At 32.6% G+C, this 22,039-nt stretch overlaps 1 protein-coding gene across 5 annotated transcripts in view; it reads right to left on the reverse strand.

Moving 5' to 3' along the window:
- LOC129004847 (protein phosphatase 1 regulatory subunit 12B-like) overlaps positions 1 to 22,039 on the reverse strand; it is an 82,546-nt gene that overhangs the window by 26,949 nt on the left and 33,558 nt on the right. For 2 of the 5 annotated variants that reach the window (XM_054433509.1, XM_054433508.1), the window contains exons 8-16: positions 20,170 to 20,252; positions 17,616 to 17,742; positions 14,082 to 14,208; positions 12,037 to 12,168; positions 9,833 to 10,012; positions 8,260 to 8,367; positions 4,803 to 4,995; positions 3,631 to 3,750; positions 528 to 696 (exon numbers count right to left, since the gene is read on the reverse strand). In XM_054433509.1, the coding sequence (XP_054289484.1) occupies positions 528 to 696; positions 3,631 to 3,750; positions 4,803 to 4,995; positions 8,260 to 8,367; positions 9,833 to 10,012; positions 12,037 to 12,168; positions 14,082 to 14,208; positions 17,616 to 17,742; positions 20,170 to 20,252 (1,239 nt within the window). The remainder of the gene's footprint in view (positions 1 to 527; positions 697 to 3,630; positions 3,751 to 4,802; positions 4,996 to 8,259; positions 8,368 to 9,832; positions 10,013 to 12,036; positions 12,169 to 14,081; positions 14,209 to 17,615; positions 17,743 to 20,169; positions 20,253 to 22,039) is intronic. The other 3 variants (XM_054433513.1, XM_054433511.1, XM_054433512.1) reach the window with 3 other exon arrangements.

Genomic DNA, 22,039 nt, shown 5'->3' on the forward strand with positions numbered 1-22,039 from the left:
GTCATTAGTTTGTAGTTTAATTACTGTAATAATTTTATTTCTGGGAGAAAATAAATATTCTTACTCTTGTATTGTTATTGTAGGGAGGTAGTGTGTCTGTAGTTTACATTGTGTAGCAGTCAATTGCCTTTACCCTACACCCTGTGTTACCTCGGAACCTCTTTTGGTTCAGTCACTTTACTTTTACTTCCCTTGTCCGAAATATCATTAATATGTCTCTAGTTCTTAGGATAGTTTGATTAATAATAATTATTTTGGTTAGAACTTTTGGTTAAATTATTTACGTTAATACTAGAAGTTTTCCTTCAAAAAACTAAAAAACTAGTAAAATTTGAAAAATTACAGCATTTTTCCAAATTGAATTCTTAAATTATTTATGTATGTGCTAACCAAGGAAGCCAGCTGCAACAGAATGACCATTGTTGTAAACTTCTTGTGTGAATAAAATCAGTTTTTCTTTCATAAATGCATTTGAGAGAAGTTCTATACCTCCAAAGCTTTTAAAATGTCAAATCTTCTTTATTTACCTTTGTCATCAGGTGGACGAGAGGGTCGTCTCAGTGGCAGTGTGACGGATGTATCCGCAGGGTCTGAGGCAGGGCGAGGGGTAGTGGTGACCGAGGGGCGTCGCAGAGCTGCCTCCAGTGCGGGGGCGGACGCTCTGCTCGGCTCTGTTCTTGCGTCTTCCAACATGAACTGTAACATCAGATCAACATCAATTAGACAGAGAAAATAGAAAGGGACTGTTCAGTAAAGAACTAATTTCCTGAATTTAACATTAAAATACACAATACATTAATTTCTTTGGTCATATTATTGAAGTATTGGTAAATTTAAAAAAAATTAAAGATAAAAAAAGACAGCCCTATTCTTAAGACCCGCATTGAAAACTGTAACTCTTGGACGTTGCTTAGGACAATTTTGATTTGTTACATCAGCTATAAAACTTGTTCCATTAGCATTTACTGACCACAGACAAACATTTTGACAAGTAGGGTTCACAGTTCACAAATAAACACGTTTTCAGGAAATTACATAACTGGGAACTGTTCTTGACCCTTTCCCTTTCGGTGATGCAAGATTTTTTATTGTTTATCCATATAGTTACAATATCAACTATGGATAGTTATCCATAGTGGATAACTATCCATTATCTATAGTCATTGGATAGTTGCACTATCCAATGAAATTTTTTATTATGTAGGCCTATGACAAATTTTACACATTTAGCCTATTTTTTCCTAGGCAAGTACAGTAGACTCTCTCTTATCCGGACACCTTTTAACCGGACATCGGTTTAACAGGACTTAACTCGGTGGAAATTACATCTCTTTAGCCGGACAATTCTTATCACCACATCGGTTTAACCGGACTAGATTGGCAGGAGGTGGGTGGTACTGAAACTACTGTTCTTGTGGGAAAGTTTTGAGACCAGTAATCACGTGTCTAAAGACAATGCTCTCCCAAATTTAAGTCAAATGCTGTATCATACAGTATGTATCTAAAGGTCCGTTTTTGAGGACGTCAGTTTAACCGGAAAAACCATTATCCGGACTGGCCTCGATCGCGAGGAGTCTGGATAAGAGGGAGTCTGCTGTACTGCTAAAATATAAAACCAATGATGCAAAGTTTTTAAGAAAGTAAAAAAAGTTAACTACAAACATAGAGAGTGTTAACTTATTGGTAGACTTTGTAACCTTATAATAAATTTTAAAATGTATGATGTTCCTGCCTTCAGAGTTTGATTATGATAAACAGTTAAACTATTTCCTAAAAACATCCAAGGCACAAACATGTTCAAAAGTGAAAAAAATAACATTCCTGTACACAAGTTTGCTACTAGTACACACAAGTGTATTTTAAACTGTTAGGTTACATGATACACATATTATTATACCAAATCATGCAGGTTAATAGTACAGCATTCATGATACAACATGTTTGATAAAAAATTGGATTGAATACCATAATTAAATGGAATTCTGCAGCCTTATTAAATTTACCAAAAGTAAGGGCAATTTAACTCAAAAATCCAAACGAGCACACACAAATATGATTTTTCTAATTATTAAACAAGCAATGAAAATTTATGGGGAAAATGTTTAAAATTAGTTGTTGGTATTTTATTCAGGAGTAATATCATTGACTATTAGATGTCAAATGTAATAAATGTAATAAATGTGTAATAAATGTAATAAATGTGATGATGTAGAAATTGAAGAATAAAAAAACGTTTCCCCAGACAATGTATAACAATGTTTTATTGAGGGATTAAGCACACGTTATGTTATGTAATCATCTAGAACTGACTATCAATACATCCATGTTGATTAACTGATTTTATACAACTATGGTAGAACTCCAACCATTCTAATCATCCTGCATCATTTTGGTCATGAAGGGACTGTACAACATTCAGATAATAAAAAATTTGGATAGTTGATCTTTTACAAAATTTGGGGTAATTTACAGAAAATAAGTCCAGTTAAACCGAGCTTTAACTATAGCGATAACAGAACACATTTGCAAAGATTTCGTGACCGCGCAGGAGGATGATGATTTTCCATACCTCGGGAGATAAAGATGATGTCCATAAGACAGTGGAAGATTTAGCCGCGATCGCAAAATAAGATGAAGATGCTTTCATGACCGTGGGGTATGATGATGGATGATGGTGTCTATACAACTGCAGGAGATAATCAAAATTTGCTGGCAATAACGTAAAACGATGACGATGTTTCTGTAACCGCGGGAGACGATGATTTGTCTACTCGTGGAGGTTTTGGATTTAGCTGATTCTTTCTGGAAGCGATTGGGATGATCAGCGATTCGGATAGTTGGAATTCGCATAATTTGGAGTGCTACTGTAAAAAAGAGTTTATTTTAGTCCTGTGAAAACAGCCATCAATTACTTATTTGTGATTCCTAATCAATCAAATAAACACAACAAAAAATGTATTTACGACTTTATAAAATACCAAACCACAGATATACAATGACAAAATTTTCAAATTTTAAAGTGCAGAAAAATAAATTAACTTAATTAAAAAAAAGTGCAGAAAAAAAGTATCCAATTAATTTCAATTGTGCTAGAAATACCGTGCAGTAAAACCATACTAGAAGATAGAAGATATCATACGGTATGATAAAAGTTACTACAAAAAAAATCCAAAACAACTAAAAAAAGCAGTAAAAATACAAGTGTGCATCTGCGCCATTTTACCTTGCCAAACCTAAAATGTTTTTACCTAGCCTATACAAATATTTTTACATATCACTTTGTACATGTTGTGTATATAACGATTGCATAGATATCCAAAGGAAAAATTGAATAATTATCTTAATATGGTAAAGAGGAAACAAATATATCAAATGTAAAGAATCAATTATTTTCCTATTTAAGGCCAAAATCCACAGTAAAGGTAGCGAAATACGCGTTTTTGGGGTAACGGATAACAAAAATTGACATTTAAAATGTGATTTTTTCTTATTGGGCCATTAAAACAGATGTCATTTCAATAAAATTATTTGCTGTTAAAAGTGTAAATAATTTCTGACACATCAACATTTTTAGGTTTGGCTGGGTGCGTGAGTCACTGACATTGACACAGACATGCGCCAGATAGCCACCTTGCTGCCGTTGTCTACACGGAGGCGCCACGAGGGCCGGCGCTCGCCCGACTGTGCCACTGTAGGTTCCGCCGTCGTGATTGTGGCAGTTATGTGTAGCGGCTCTTCACTGTCCGGCGACTAGTAACACCACCATAACCTTAGATTTTCAGTACCCCTTGCATTCAGACAGTTTAGAAGAGTTCAAGTTTAATAAAGAGCAATGTTTGTTGTTGTTTATGACACTATTCATGTACTTTGTGCTTCAATTAATAAAGAAATATTGAATTGAATTGAATTGAATGATTTTATTGTTTAGTTACTGTCACAGTTGTGGACAGTAAAAAGGGTTGTGTGCTGCAAGTGATGAATTAGTTTTTTAGAGTCAACTTAACAAGTACAGGTAGGCTACTGCTCAACATGGTAAAAGCGAATTATCTGGCTATCCAAGTTGTAATAGTGATAGAACACTTGCGGGATAGATTCTGGACCTAGATACCATTTTTGGGATATGAATTAATGATCATATTTGACAGAAGATTGAGGTTAAAATAAAACAAAACCTGAGTATGGCCCTCACAAAAAAACTTAAAAAACTAATAACTTAGGCAAAATAAAAAAAAAAACGTTAAGCAAATTTTAACTTCGGTAAAACAAGGAAACCTTCTATCAGAGCAAAATAAAATTTGTAACATTCTACAAGAAGTTTTCTAGCTTATTTTGGTAACGTAAAAAAATTTACAATCTTGTAATGATAGTACAGTAAAAGCTTACATTTAAACAACATACACATTTAAAAAGAACTCTGTAGAAGTTTTTTTTGTGTTTAAATTTTTGTTGGTAACTGTGAAAACCAGACCACGTTTAGCGAGGACTACCTGTACTTATGTGTTAAATATTAACTTATATTACTTATGTACGTATGTATAAAATCTTTCACTGTTTATTAAATGATAAACTTTACACCTAGATCATTAATTTACCAAAAAAATGTTCCGTTGGTAGGCCTACTATTTACCAAATGTGAAGTATGAGTCAAAATGAGGGTGTATTTCATTATTCCCTAGCACATTGTATGAAGCTACAAAATGACAAAATCAAAGATACCAAATGGGACTTCTCGCATTGGCTGTTACTGGGAAGTGGTTGACATTTGTATTTACAGACGAGCAGTGTTGTTGTTGTTGTCTTACCTGATCGCTGCCGCTCAGTTGTTGAGTTGCCTGCTGCAGCTGTTGTTGTTGCTTCTTCTTCACCAGTTGTTCTGCAGATTTGATCTCCTCCAGTGTCACTCCTTGCGTCGACCGCCGTGTTTCCCTCACTCGCTTGGCGTGCGCCTTACGCTGTGTTTCACTCTCCTCGTCTCGCACCGGCGGCACGAACGATCTGCCAATTAAACGTTTTTTATTTAGACCATTAGTCAATAACGTTGCTGTAGGAGAGTAGACGGTTTTGAAAAAGATTTGCAAAATTGAATGTAAAGTTTCTTCACTTTGCCCTTTTTACCGTTTCAATTCTCAAAACTAAACAAATTATGAAGATTTTTATTTACTCCAAAGAGTTGGAATTCAACAGTATGTAAAAATAGTTTACCTTGTCGATTTATATGAAACTATAGACTACCATTGCGTTTTATGTGACCAGTTCACTGCTTACAGCCACTGAAATTAATTTAAAGAAAATAAAACACCTTCCCCGCCCCTATGTAGGTACACTGCAAACACCCAAATGTTCAAAATGAAAATATATCAAACAAGCCAAACTGATGTACACAAGTACAAGTTAAATCCTATGCATACTAAAGGCAGATAACCTAGAACTACTTCTTTATTCATTGGTTAAAAGGGTTCAAAATTAATTATCCTTAAATATTGAAAACATCGGAGACCAAACATATTTGTGACGGGCTGACGGCACTATATCTCTCGTTTTACAAAAAATTAAGTATGAAAAAATTTAGAAAACCTTTAATGATGTTAACATTAAGTAGATTACTCAGTTGAAAGGTAAAAGGAAACAAAAAGTTGATCAGTTCATGCAGTTCACTGCTTCCAAGTATTTAAAAAGGCTTGGTTAAGAATTTATTGGTTGATAAGAATGCTTAAGTGGCAAAGATATGGCTCCCACCGCTTAAAACAATAAGCCTTTAGTTGAGAATAATTGACATTGAATGTAATGAATCTGACTGAAAACACTATGGTTCAGAGATATATTTAAATAAAATATAAATAACTCACAAGCACAAGTAAGTTTACAAATTTAGCTAGTACAAGTTTTCAAATTCTTTTATTAGTGTGAAGATGAAATTTTGATTGCATATCCATTCTGAGAAAAATTATTACAATAAAAAAACATTTGGTTTGTTTTACATGTAAATATTCCTAATTTCTGTTTAAACTTGATTCTAACTCAAACACAAATTTTGTTTCATAATATATTTTTCATAAAAGCATAAAATACACAAAAATTGCAAACTATGAAAAACTCTCACCTCAACTAAAAATGTCAAACTAAAATCTCCCCACTCAAACACAAAACAATATGACAAAGGATGTGTTCCTATCAATGCACTGTAGCCGTGTGTCGAGATATCAAGAACATTAGGCTACTGGGCCACTCATAATCACTTTCCCTACACTCATGGCTGAGGCACTCAATGAATCAGCTGTTTAATTGCTTCCTTTATCAGCTGTGCCCCAATACCAGCTGATGTGTGCTCAGCTGAGAATCTGTGTTTACAACCGGGAAAACCCTTAAACCAGACCTGGAGCGGTTATGCTAATGTATTCTAAATCACTGTCAATATTTAAATATGAATACTGTAAACATATTGATTGTTGGTTGGTTAGTTCTTTTGAAATTAAATATTAGTGTATGCAGCCAGCATGAAGTATTTTTTTTTTTTTAACTTGACACATTTTATTTATTAAATTATTGTAGCCTATATTTTATTATATTACCTTACATAAGATTTGGCAAAACGTTTATTTCAAAAACCATAGATAAATTAAAGCAAGTGTCAAGTCAAATAATTAGATTAAAACATTTTTCAGGGGTAGTAAGTAATTTTCAAAATCCACAACACAAAATGCTGCAATAAAATTTGATGATACTAACATGATCAAGATACTCTTTGAGATAATTTAAGATGAATGAGTGAGTTGAAATAGTTAAGTCACATTTTTAATAGGAAAAAGAAGCTGTTCACTGTAAAAAACAATTTCAATAAAAAAAATAGATGGTGAGGCTTCACTGCATGTTAAAATCGATTAATTTACCTGGCTATTCTGCTAAACTTTCAATATTTCAGACAAGATGACAAAAGAATGTTTGAATTTTGGATGCATACATATTCAGAGTTCAATCTGGTATCATGCAACAAGCAGTAAAATGGGAAAAAGTTAGTCCAAACAGTTTTTACAAACAAAAATATATTTGTTACAAACTATAAAATAAATTCAACGATGAAAGTTTTCTGACCTGATTAAACCGTACAATTAGAACCAACTACAACAACATACCAAAAATCTAAAATAATTTGAATTTGTGAAATGTGTCATCAAAAGAAAGTTTTTAACCCTAAAAAAATGTTTTTAAAACTTGAGAAATGTTTAAATTGAATGGTGGTGACTAATATAGACAGGAAACACATAGGACAACTCAACAACAACAAAGGAAGAATTTCACCATCATGCGACTGAATAATTTATATTTTGGTCATGCAAACTATTTAGAGAACCCAAAATAAAACCCGTTCTGATCTTCTAATTAATCTTCTCTTCTAACTAATTATTGCTTTCGTGTCAAAGAGAGATTGGTTGAGCAACTATTGAAGTCATATGCAAATACCATTTTTGTCCAAAAAAAGTTAACCATACGATGCACATGTGATTTGAGTAACCTCTAGTATTTTAAATTTCTATGATTTTTATTTTTTTATAATTTATTTTGGTCAAGTTTCTTCTTATTATTAATTTTACAGGATACATAATTAAAATTATTGCATCAAATTTTTAGATACCATTTAAAATATAGATCTGTTAATTTAAAAACAACTAATACTTTAAGCATAAGAATCACCTTCAAAATTGTCTTAGGACACATTGCCAAACCATTACTTTATTTTCATTAAAATTCAAATTAATGTATGACATTTTTAATTTGGCATGAAATTGTCATAATTAACTGTCAAAGGGACAAAATCTAGGTTTTTATAACCAATAAGATATGCTTATCAATTATCAATTATTTAAGATGGGGATGCCACTATGTGCGTATTTTAACCCAAATATTACTTAAGATTGACAATAAGTTTTATCACTTAGTACAAAAAATGTTTTTACTAACGTTAGTGATAATTTTAGAATGGATTATACAAAACCGAAATGGTCACATGAGAAGATGAATTTACAGTAGTAGGATAAAAATTACACTTTGTAATGGTAACCCTAGAAAGAACAAAATTATGAATAGCTAAAAACAAAGTAATGCCAAAAAAAATATAAAAATCTGCTTAAATCCAAATTTGTTAGGCAAACCAAACAAAAAAATGTCTCGAGAAACAAGATAGTGGCACGAAAAGCCATGCAAAAAGATGATGAACAAAAAAAAAACAAAAATCACACAGAGCAATCTTTTGACTTTACGCACTTGAAGAAATTTTTAAAGATGTTTCCGGGACTTAATTTGCTACCCCCGGGAGTTGTAGGAGTGGTAGGGGTCTGCAAAGGGCTTCCGGTGATCATGGCCATTACACCGCTGAAATTGTGAGGGAGTGGTAAAACTATGAAACATTACAACACGTGACTATATACAAAAATGCAGACAAAACATATCACCACTGAATTTTATCAAAATTTCAAACCCACTAAAAGGAGAAACTATTAGGCCTAACTATTTGTTACTCCCTTTCTAAGTCTAAAAAACAACAGTTATTACTTATTATTACAGTAATAACAACAATAGTTACTAGGCCTAATTAGGCAATCAATCAGTTAATTAAACTACTCAGGTTTTTATGTCAGACATTGGGTATTTTCAATAGTGAATAACTACTTGCATTCTGACCTACAAATAATATAACATCAAAGGGAAAAAGTGCATAGCATGAGATGGGTAATGACTAATGAGAGACATGTAAGAGTGTGTGAGGTGACAAGATCAATCACTGACAAAACAGAAATGACCAGTGTCTGTAATGTCCCGCGGTGTAGAATAAAAAAAAACTGTAAGCACTCAAACAGAGTTATGATTAGAAAGTTTCAATGGAGAAAAAATTATTCCATTTAATGAAGTAACCCATGAGAATATTGTTAGTATACGTGTATATTGAAGATACTAGCTTTTTTTAACTAGTTACAAAACACCAATCCTAAGCTTTTAAGGAACTTAAAATCAACCTAAATTACACAATAAATGTCTCAAAACATTATGGATTTCTGCAAAAATATTTAATTATTTTATTTCCAAATCAATACATAGTCACCCATTCAACATTAACAACCAGACAATTATTTCATTGATGATAAGATAACATTTACAGATTATTAATTATCTCACAATAAACTATTCATGTGTAATAAGCACCAACAGGATTAACAAGAAGAGTCTAATAAAATTATTAATATTAATATCAATTTACCTAAACTCATTTTATAAAATACTTGTATTGATGTGGTAAAAATACAAGTGAAGGGTACTAAACAATAGGAACAGAGTGCTTTGTAACATCCTTTTAGGACAAATATCACAATACCTAGTCCCCTGTTGTGTTTTAATCATTGACTGCAAAATACACTGTGTATGGAATCGTCCAGTTCTTTTACGGATCTCAAAGGAACAATTGATCATGAAAATATCAGAAAATCACTGTTTATAAACTTGGGATTTACTTTTCCTTTTCACACTTAAGGATTCAAAATACTAATCCACAATCTACACCAATTGAGCTTTACAAATAGTAAACTTGTTTAGCTTATGTTAATATATTTGGATGTGTGCAACTTGAACTTAAGTTTAACCAAAGGTCACCTCACACATACTGAGTATACTACAACTGGGGAATATATCAAACCAATTTCATACTCTGAAATAAATATTAAAACATATAAAATCTTGATAGAAAATCAATAACATTTTTCACAACCAAATGGTATTATGCTTAGGTCTATTAATCTAAGCAACTTTAACTAAAACTATGAACAAACGTAGAACTGGCACATACCTGCGTATGCTAGGATGAGATTGTGGGCTGGACGTTGACGTAGGTGTGGACGGAGCTGACGAGGGAGAGGAAGTAGGGGTAGTAGCCGAGGGGGAGGTTGTTGTAGAGGTGGGAGGGATGACTAGAGCTGGGGTGGAGGGGGGAAGTGGCAACCGAGTGTCCTCTCGCACCAATCCCCTCCTGAAACCAACACATACAACATTGGCAATTTTTGTTTGCACAAGATTTTCTCAAATATGGTTTTGTGACTGTTAAAAGTAAACGGTCTTTGGTAAAAAATTAACTCAATTCAAGTGTATAGTCACGAGTAAGGTGCATGCTCAAAATGGTGCTACCTTTTGGGAAGAAATGAACAACATTCAAACATATTTTATCAAGTCTTGTTAATTTTTTGATCTCTGTTTGGTGGACTATTTGTCTTATTCAAGTGGATTTCCCTGAAGAGAAGAAACAGATTTTTTTTATAACAAAATTGTTAAAAAGAAATAGATATTTCCCTAAATAGGCTAAGTAATTATTTGAGTAATTGATTTTAAACATCTAGAGTCTTAAAAATTATTAGTGAATTGTTCCATCCCCAGCAAATTGCTAATTACTTATTGTAAAAAAAGTAGGCTATTTAGGGAAATACCTATTTTTTCCTAAAGAATGATTTTATTATTTTAAACATCTGATTTTGTTTTTACATCCTCTCCCTTTACAGTTATCTTATATCTTACAAGCTGTTTTAAAGCAAGCCCTTACTGAGCCACTGAAACAGTGTAAGAAACGTGATCAATAAAACATGTTTAAATGTCTAATATAACTTTTCATAGAAGTATAATATTTTTAAGAAAAACCAACCCAAAATTTTAGTAGTAATAACTCCATTGAAAACCATGATAAAAAGGATCAATCCCTATTGGTTTTCTGTTGTGAAACAAATCTACCAAAATAACAAGTCCCTTATCAATGTGGTATGCGAAATCAACAAAAGATTACGAATAATTAGTATGCATCAATCAAACTAAATACTGACACACACAAAAAATAGTTAGTCAAATTTAATTTAATATGAAAAACAAATACAATTGCATTTGATTGACTGTTAGTAGTGTGCAACAGTGCTAACCCTTAACACTCACCTGCATTTGATCATTTCATGGACAATCCATTCAAAACACACTGTGTATCTCTCCATTGTCGAGAGATTTACTGACAACTTCATACAAATAAAATGTTTTTCACTGAGCTGCATTACACTGCTTGTGTTGCAGGATAGAACTGGTACGAGAACAGACAAGAACTTAACTGGGACGGAGCAGGTCTGCTATAATAGCAACACCTGTTCTTTGTTTGATTTGGTGTAGTCATACTTCACATTTGGTTAAGTGTACCTAGCGGTGGTAAATAAAACTGGTTTAAATGGTATGAATAACAAGTCAAATATGTGTATTTTAGTTCCCAAATTATTGTAAATGTTTGACGGGAAAGCTTGCCATATTTAGGTGCTTAGTATAGAGAACCAATAAATCTATTTTTAAAATACGATTAAAAAATTTTATTTTCTTGCAGCTGATATTTTTGACAAAAAAAAGCTAAAATATAACTCATGTCCATGCAATTGAATTCTCCTTCAGCACTAAGAGTTTAGTTTCTTATCAATATTCACTAACAAGGATTCTTTCCAAAAAATGAAATTTGTACGTTTGAACGCCTAATTCTCAATTATTTTGAATGTTTTAGGGCAATATTGTTACAAAAGAGCAGAAGGGCCTAAGTTTAAATGATTTTTGATTTTTGTTTGTGACTTACCTGAATATAAAAGAGACCATTCTTGAAGAATTACAACACAACACATACAAATTTTAAAAACTCAACATCATTTATACCATTTCCAAGTCAACAATTATCTGGCCACCATTGAACCTGACAAAACATTTCTTCCTCACTCAAGATATACCTGATTTCCCCAAAATAACCTAAAATCAAACCCTTGTGCCTATTGTTGCATCATCAACCTCAAACATCCCAAATAATTCAACATTTTTTGGGATGCATGGACAAAAGAGAAATCCTCTTTAGTGAATCTTGATGATCAACTAAACTCTTAGTGTCAGCGGGGAGTTAAGATTGTGTAATACAGAAGTTATCTTCAGTTCCATCCTGTTATCAACAATAAACCTATTTTGTATCTTTGTTCATAAGATTAGTGCACTATATACCTCGGGAAGCACTTCTCTTTGAGCGAGGCGGAGCGTGTGGGGGTGCGACCGGGGGTGTGCGGGGGATGCAGCGTGGGACACGACGTCCCTGCATTGATCTTGGCTCTCAGCTCCAGGTAGCGGCGGTAGAACCTGCCACATGCAGCAACATGCTCATGCCAAGCAACACAACACACTTACCTCCATGTCTTGTGATGTAAATAATACATAATAATTGTGATTTTTAGAATGAAGATATAGCAGCTTACTTTAGAAAAAGTCCAGGTAGGACATGGGTAGAAAACAGACAACATTTCATCTCCTTAGGGGCTTTGTCAAAACAAGTTTCAGAGATTCAAATTTCAAAGTGTACAGAGACCAAGTCTCAGGGGTCAGAAAATTGTGTTTCCAGAGAATTCTGTGTGTACTATGGTCTACCAGGACATTTTTCAGATAAGCTAGCTGCTATTCCTTAATTCTAATAACCACAATCCATGCCAAGGTATTTCCTAAAAAAAACCCCTGTTTGATTAAATTATTCAAGTGGGCAATTTTGACACACTGTAGCATAACAATTATTAAAATTTGCACAGTGATTTTACCAACTAGTAACTTTTGCTATCTAACTCTTAGGTTATGTTAGTTCACAACCAATGATGAAAATGAGACTGATTATGAAAATGGTATCGGATTGATATTTATTGAAAATTTAATTATTGATTGTTGAAAGTATACTTAAATTTTTGAAAGATATTAAAATTAAAGAGTTACTAGGCACCTTATTGGCATTAATGTAAAATAAGAGAGAAAATGAAGTATTATCAATTAACTTTTAGTGAATGTAAATAATGAACAAACATTGAACAATGATAAGTTAGTATCACAGACAGTAGTCTACAGTGTGATTATGAATTACAACGACGTTGACACAAAGTATTATTAGAACCATTGACAGTTTAAGATTTTCACTAAACCAACATAGCCTAACAATTTGAGTGCTTGGCGTGAGAACAACACATCTTTTATTTCTAAGGAATAAAATAAAATACATTCATTAAGTCACATTATCATCCAGAAAAAATTAATTATGCTAAGCCAATAATAAGTTTTAGTAGGCAAAAAAATTCAAACATTTTAAAACAAAAGTGTAAACATTACAGGGTCATTTAAACAACCAAAGATTGAATGACTTAACATAAACGTTCTGATTGGCTTTAGCTAATTTTCAGCTTTACTGTGAAAGCTACCCCCGTCACAGCATACCTGCAGGCTAAGAGAAATTCCAGTTGCTTTATTGTATTTGAATTCAAAAGGATTCATTGTAAATGAAATTTAAATTTAAACCTAAGTCCAACGTCCACTATAAAACACCTATTATTGGTTCAATGAATACCTAAGTTGATGCAGCTACTGGGAACAAGAAGCATTTTAGTTTTAATCAAAATGCTTTAATGGAATAAATACTTGCCAAAAAACTATAATTATCTCCATCATAGAACACCTGTAAATTTGGTGTGTTGCTAACCTAGTGGTTAGCGTCTCGGACTTTGGTAAGGGAGAGACGGGATCAATTCACGGCACATCCACAAAACTTTATTCTCACGTTGACCTCTTGTAAAATGCCACTGGTGTATGAAATAAAAACACCTACAAAATAAGCTATTTCAAGTTAGGCCTACTTTAATGAGTAAAAGTTCAGACAGATGCTCAGAGTAACAACGTTGTTTTCAATGTTTAAACAGAGAAAAAAAAGGTTAATTTTTGGGCTACAAAACCCCTCTTTATGTGTTTCAATCATTCTGGATTATGTTACAAATCTTTCAATCTTTGGATCAATTCCAATTTAGTCTCAAGCTTACTGGATAACGTTTCGTTTTGAAGCAAACTTCAACTAATAATTTAATTGGGTAACTCTTCAGCAGACACCCTGACAAAAACATTAAAAAACCAGTCAACAACACAATCAAAATTGTTACTGCTTGCAGTTATTAACGACAAATTTAAAACAAATAGTAAATCTGAATCTACAAAAAGCTAGCTCTAGACAAGACTGAATTGTAACTTGCTTTTCGTCCGCCTCGAAGCTCTGTGTGCGCCTCAGACCGATCTCCTTGTCCTTCTCCTCCGGAGCGATGACTCGGGGAGGTCCTGTAGGAGAGGTTATCTTCTCTGCTGGCTCATTCTCACCTATCCCTAGGGGGAAAATGTGATGATTACCACTACAATACAAGTGAACTATACAGGGTGGTAATAAAGTCCGAAGACAGTTAAATATTTTCGAAACGACAACAGGTAAATCAATAAGATTTTATACGTAAACACAACATCTAAAAATCTACTTTTTTTAGGAAAATCAATTTTCATGGGGACGTCCCGCAAGGAGTCAGGAGGAAATCTAAAATAGAAGCAGAGGTTGACATGTACATCAAATTAAAGGTCTTTACTAGCAGAATATATTGCCGCAAATTTGAACTCAAACGTACAACCGAGCCAAGAATGACAGTTGTTCAAAGATTCATTTAGTTTGCATTGCTATTATACACTTACTCCTCAGAGGAATCGGAAGAAAATTGTTAACGTAAGCATAGGTCGATATGCACATCAAATTAAACGTCTTCACTAGTAGATTACAATGCCGTAAATTCAAGCTCAAAAGAACGCCTGAGTAAAAAATGGCAGTCGTTCAAAGCTACAAAATGGCAGATTCAAGAAATTTTTGAACGGCTGCCATTTTGCGCAGGATCAACCTTTTGAAGTGTGGTATGCGGCATTGTATTCTACTAAAAAATACCTTTCATTTAATGTGCATACTGACCTATGCTTCCATTTAAGATTTTCGACCGACTCCTTGAGGGCCGTCCCCCTGAAGAGTTATTGGATCACTGAATATGTGTTAAAATAAAATTTTATGCTCTGTAACTTTGTACCAAGTATTGTAGCTCTATCTACATTATTTTTTAAAATATTAAACTGTCTTCGGACTTTATTACCACGCTGTATACAATTCCTAGGTTAAAGAATGGTGTGTTGCTAGAATAGTAGTTTGCCGTCTATAACTTTGGTGAGGGAGATAGCCTTTGACTCGTGGTACCCCCACAAATATACTATCTATTCCATTCCCATTGAAAGTGTTTGTAATACCTTTTTGCTAAAAATCCCACAAGTATAAACACACACAAAAACACCTTGAATGAAAACTAAAAGCATTCAAGGAATTTGTAAATAAAAAAGAACTAATCAAAATAAATTAAAAATGAACTGACAATATATATTTAGGTGGGGAGTAGCTTGTGACAATGTTACAAGTTACTGTATTACTGTCATCTAACACTTGGTCATCTTTTCAGCTTACGCTACAAACATTGTCTACCGATATTAGAAACAAAGTTAAAAATTCCTTAAAGCATGCAACAATCTGAAGCTATCAATAACGGAATGTGAAAGACAAAATCTTTAAAGGTACCTGAACAAATATAAGATGGGAAATTTTACACTATTACAATTATTGCTGTTAAAAGATCTAAAACACATTTGTCATATAAAAATATTTTAAATTATTGATCAAAACCTATATACCTTTAAACTGGCACAGAGGTCAAAAAAGTTTGGTTTGTTTCAAACAAATTTGTTAGCAAAACTTAAATCACCTATTTATTTCTTGTATTGAAACTTAATTCTGGAAACATATTGAATGACTTATACTTTTTAAATTTAACTGAATATTTAATAGGCCTACCTTGGTTCAATAGCCAAACTACAAAGTAAAAGTGTTACTATAGAATAAAAAAGAACTTTCTAATGTAACAAAAAAGTTAAAACTCAATAAATAGGTACATATTTTGTCTAATTTTTGTTAATTTGTTGGGCTTGCTTAGTGAAATTTAATTCATGAACCAATTAATTATGAGAAGATTTTTTTATTATTCCCCATGGTAAAATAATACAAAGCAAGATACACCTGACATACAACCTGGTAGTGGAGGCTAAGACTCCTGTACAGAAGTGATACATTGTTTGTGGCCAGTGGCATATGAGTTTCCACATATTACTGGAATCCTGACTTACCTTTTAAAGCTACATGAGGTAACTCAAGGGCAACTCATCACCTTCACCTTTACATGTCCTTCTTACAGTTAACTGTTAAACTACGATTTTATTTTTTAAAGGCTAACGGTGTGTTTGAATTAACAGTTATGAGATTTTAGTAATCTTTAATTTGAAATCCCAATTCAGCCCTAAAGGTATTGTACCTACATAAATTGATGTAGGCCTACTTCTCACAATAGCAGTTCATGATAACTAGTAGTAGTGTTTTAAACAGTTTATTTATATGTTAAGTAATTTAACAAAAGCTTTTATTGGGCCCTAGACGCAAAATGGTTCATTTTTGATTTTCTAGGAAAACTTTGATGAAACTGTTCTGTTATCCCCATTGTTTATGGTGTCCAAACGGTGATGTCATAATCAGAAATGTGACTTTTTCTTTGAACCTAATAATATTAGCACTGATTTTGGATGTGAGTTTCATCCCTTCAGGATCATTAACAAAGTTCTTGGGTTACGAGGTTGATGAAAAACTAAACTGGAAAACATATATTGATATTTTGTTCAAAAAATTAAATTCTCTCTGTTTTCAAATGTTTGTTCTGCAAAAAATTACTGACTTACAGACAAGATTGATTGTATATCATGCATTGTTCGCTTCATCAATACAGTATGGTGTTGAACTTTGGGGAGGTAGTTCAGGTATGGAGTCTGTTTTTAAATTTAAAAAAAAATATCTTAGAATCATGACAAATTCTAAACCTAGAACATCCTGTAAATCTATTTTTAGGGAACTCAAAATGTTAACACTACCATCTATGTACATTAGTAAATGTCTGTTTTATGTCAAATCTAATTTTAATATGTTGATGGAAGATAACATATTCACAATTATCAGACTAGGAACAGAAATGGTTTCCAGTTTCCTATTCATAGATTAAGTTCCTTTGAAAAGTTGCCTCAGTATTTTGGGGAAAAATTATATAATAAGCTACCAAACAGGATAAAGAATATTGATAATGATCTTAAGTTTAAGAAAGAAGTTCAGTCCCTGCTGCTAAACAAAGTATACTATTGTATAAATGATTTTTTATGTGAAACTTTGTAATATTATGTAAATATGTATATAAAATTAAGGCATTTGATTAAGTTTTTGCCGAAAAATTGTATCATGTATATTTTGCTTTTAGTTTTTAAGATGTTGACATGTCACCTGTTTTACCAGCTGTGCTGGGGAGGAAAATGTATTGTGACGAATAAAGAATCTGAATCTGAATCTGAATTAATGATACCAAGAACGTTACAGTATGCTGTTTACCATGCCAAATTAAGAATACCATTTTTTGTAACGATTCTGCATAGCCCACTGCCCAGTCACATCTTGGTCTTCGGGAACATCATTAAATTGTAGCTTCTCCAAAATATGGATGCCAGCTAGTTTTTTGCCTGTTGGACACAGTATTCTCCAGAAGACCCAGGTCAGTCTACTTTGACCTAAAGTATCTTGTCTATGACCAATCTAATCATCTTGTAGTTTACACATTGTCAATACTTACTCAGAGGTAGTGTCTTGTTAGATAAATCTCCTCCGCCTCTACTTCTGAAGGAGCCTGGTCGCCTCCAAGAAGGAGTCACTGAGTCATCATTCTCCGCTGTGCCTTGCTTGGGTGGAGAACTGGGAGCCTGGAAAAACCAAACACACATTGAAAACTAAAAATACCCCCACCGCAGCAAACCTGCAGACTAAGCTAATTTCTATTTGCCTGATTGGATTTACTCTAAAATATCTCCTTAAAAATATCACATTATTCCTCATTTAAATAGCATTGGTTTAACGAGTACTTCTAGGTTTGCTGCAACGAGGAAAGTAAAAACGAGTTTTTTTAATGAAATGTTAATAGTTTGATATGAAATTAATAAATTTTCCAAATTTTATAAAACTATGTTCATAAACAAGCGAAATACAACAGTTTACTTATCCTCCATAAGAATAACATGGGAATTCTATTTTTTTCCCTCCGTAACTATAGGTGCATAAAAAAGCTTCAATATGCTAAATTATTTGTTTTTTAAGCTCTACAAAATGGTTTGGAAAGAAATTGCAAAATTGTACGTTTTTAGCGTCAAAAATGGGAAAAATCAATTTTCACCCCATAAAACCCCCATTCCCATAGTCTCAATTATGCTCAAATATGCTCAATTATGTCAATTATGCTGGTTCGCGAACTCGTCCAAATAAATGTAGGTTTACACGTTTATACCAAATGTCATCAAAATCGGATCATTTTTGCTCGAGTTATCGTGCTAACAGACACTTATATTTATAAATTTGAACTGATGGTGTTTTTGGCCTCTGGGGACCTCAAAATGAAAAAGTAAATCGGTCCTGGATCCAGTTCTTACAATGATTACTACGGTAATAGCTTATTCCCTATATGGGAAATTCGCTAAAAAGATCAAGTATGAGTATTTTGGATTCAGCAGTACCGGTAATAAAGATATTGAGTAGGGATGGTCAAGTCTCGAAATTTCGGGAAATTTTCGGGAAATTTTAAATCTCGTTACACGAGACGAGATTTCTTTTTGGCCAAAATTTTTATCGAGACGAGAAAACAAAAAAAAAAAAATTGAAAACGCCTGCAGAAAGTCAATGCAATACCCGCAATACAGGAGCGTGTTGTAGTTGCGTTTCCTTTGCGAAGGCGTTCTCATTTAATTAATTCTTTAAATGTAAATATTACTTTAATTATTTTAATAATATTACTTTAATGACATTTGAGAAGTTTTGTTAAGTGTAAGCAGTGTGAGGAATGTTTTATTACTATAAAAAGTCAAAACAAGTAACTATTTTATAAAAATTAATATTGCTTTTATTTTATGATTTATTTTATTTTAGGATAAGTTGAACTCTATCCTAACTGATATCACTATGTTTCCTAATCATAGGCATTTTTAATAAGTTAGGCGTGATTAATAAAAAAATGTTATGCTGATGTTTTTTAATAAAAGATTGTAAATATTCTTGCCTATTATCATTATTTTTGTATTTAGACAGTCATCTAACAATGTAACAAAATCAGGTAAAAATTTTAAACGTGCATTTCCCGTTGTGTATGAGAAGGGAAATCCCGTCTCGATCTCGTCTCGAAATTTTATGAGAAATAAAAAATCTCGTCTCGTCTCGTCTCGAAATAAAAATCCAATCTCGTCCATCCCTAATATTGAGGTTATAATTACTTCAACTGAGGGTCGGATTTTAGGTGTAACTGCAGGTAAAAAAATCAAATTGGTTGATTGAGGAGTTATTTTTTTAAATTTTTTTAAGTGATAAAAGAGTTCAGCTAGGTCACATGAAAAAATTAACGTCCAGTGTCTTGAAAGTAAAGATTGTGTAAATTAGGACGGCGTGTAGGATGATAGGAAGGTTCCCTCAACTCTGAGAGTCACCAGTGGTATTGAACTAAACCAATGGCAATCAACTGTTGAGTCTACTGTGCAAAATAAAAAAAGTGACGGTGGTGAGGAAATGGTTCTCATCCTCAGGCCCACCATTTTAATTGACACAATCTATACATTGTTTCAAGACCATTTTACGATTCTCAAATAAAGGATGTAACACAGAGCACATAGGTTTTTAGGATTTTTTGTGAGGGTATCAAGCTTAACTAAATGGAATCTAGTCTAATCTGGCAAAAGAAAAATATAGCATTTTTCAAGGTGGGCATGGGTTGATTAGAAAGTCAGATGCCTCCTTCCTCTTCAACTCATGTCTTCATTAAATGAAAACACTGTCAATCACAGTGAAATATTCTAATATTTAGTGCATAGTGTAAAGTGTGTCTTTCTTATGTCCGATTAGAATTGTTTCCCTTCTGGTAACACTGCTATCGTCACAAATATCCAATTTTTAAGTAAGTTAGACAGATTTAAATTTATTAAGAAAAGCTTATTTTGTAAAACTGTAATTTGAGCAGTCATTTATTGATTAGAACGACACGTAGGGATCATTAGCTTGTGTTATACAACTTGAATACAGTGTTTGTTACCAATACACTGAGAGAGTAAACTTAGATGAAACAAGATTCTTCTAGAACCAACAACAAAACTTACTGGTGTAATAGGAACTTGTTTTGCGACTTCTGTTGAATTTTGTATCCTAGTCTGTTCATCTCTGTTGACTCTGTTGTTCTTTTCTGAAATAAAAATCAATTTTACTTTAAGTTTAAAGTAATTGGCATTGCATGGAGGGAACTGGCAGTTTGTCATACCTTTTTCACAATATAGGAACTTATCATGGGAGATCACCAGGTATAATACCCACCACCAGGTATACCTACACTGCTCTGTATCTCACATATTTTCCTGAGGTATCATATACCACATTCTCCTGTAAATTTGTAGTAAATGTAAAAGAGACTATTATGATGGCTTTTCAGTAGTAGATTGTCGATGATTGAAACAAATCTACGGGAACACTACAATATACCTAGTTATGTAGATGAAGATTTCAACACAGATTTAAAAAGGTTGAGACATAAGTAGACCTGTTTGTTTGACTTATATAAACAATATAAAAGAAATTGAAGAATTAAAATTTGGATTTCAGAAAAAAAAAAAACATGATTGAGGAAAATATTTTAAACTTTTATCTCATCAGAAACTTGATTTTTATGAAATAACAATGGTTTTTTACATGTCTTCATATAATAATTAGGCCTACCTATTTCCTAAAAGTTGAGAAAATTGTGAAAGTTTGCAACATTTCCTAAAAGTTGAGAAAAGTGTGACAAGTGTGCAGCATAGTCAAATACAAGAAATGTTACCAATAAATATTAGAACTTAGAACTCATCTGAATTTCCAATTAGGTTTACAAAACCCACAGGATTTCTTATGTATTAAGGTCGTTCTAAATGTGCTTGACATGGTATAGCAATATCAAGTAGTTAATAAAATAGTTATTTATTTTAGCATTCCCTTAAATGACAATACTCCGTACCTTCATGTAAATTACACCCTAAATAACCTAAAATGTATAAACTAGCCAAATAATTTAAAAATAATACTTACAAAAGGAAAATTATAATTAATACGTTTAAAACCTACAGGCGCAATCAACAAAATTTCAAGTCATCAAATTACATAAGCATATCTATGTACAGCTGAATTATGCCAACACAAAATTATTGCAGCTAAGAAGCAATTCAACAACTGTTAAATAAATTAAAAGCGACTGAAAATTATGTTTCCGGCAAACTCACCCTCCTCATAAATATCATAACTTAAAGAGTCATCATCATCATCATAGGAACTATCCAATGAATCAGATGTGTCATCATCATCACTTTCCTCGTCTTCTAATGCAGCTTGTAACATTACAATTAATTCTTCATGGAAAGTATATTTTACTTGATAAGTATTGATACTATAATTTTTTTTATGTCAAGATTAGTTACCAAATTATTTATACAACTATAATAATAATGACAGGATCCATCTCAAAGAATATTTATTTAAATGTTAGTCTCTTACAATTCCGAGATTATTAACATTTAATATCAGTATTATATTTTGTTAGTAAAAAATTAACACCATGAAATAATAATGTTACAAAAGTGTATTGTTGTATCTATTTAATTATGTGTCCATCGTGAGGTATTGTATACATGTACGATCAGATTGTTGACTCAGTCAATAGTAATACAGAATGTCCTACAAAGGGGTTTAGACGTTTGATTAAATAATACTAGGCAATGTAAACTAGCTTCGAAGTTTTACACAATTTTTACAACAGGTTTTGAAAATATTCTGTGAAAATGTCACCTTCCTAACATTTGTAGAGACAAAATGTCATCATATTAAAAAATATAACTGATTGGCCTCAAGCAATATTTAATGCTATGATGAACTGTCATAAATTAAATATTATAATATATCAAAACAAAAGCTTCTTGAGGTATCATATACCCCATACTTCATTAC

This window comes from Macrosteles quadrilineatus, unplaced genomic scaffold (genome assembly GCF_028750875.1).
Source record: "Macrosteles quadrilineatus isolate MER2022 unplaced genomic scaffold, UCM_ALF_1.0 Scaffold_12__1_contigs__length_5162894, whole genome shotgun sequence".
NCBI classification, from domain to species: domain Eukaryota; kingdom Metazoa; phylum Arthropoda; class Insecta; order Hemiptera; family Cicadellidae; genus Macrosteles; species Macrosteles quadrilineatus.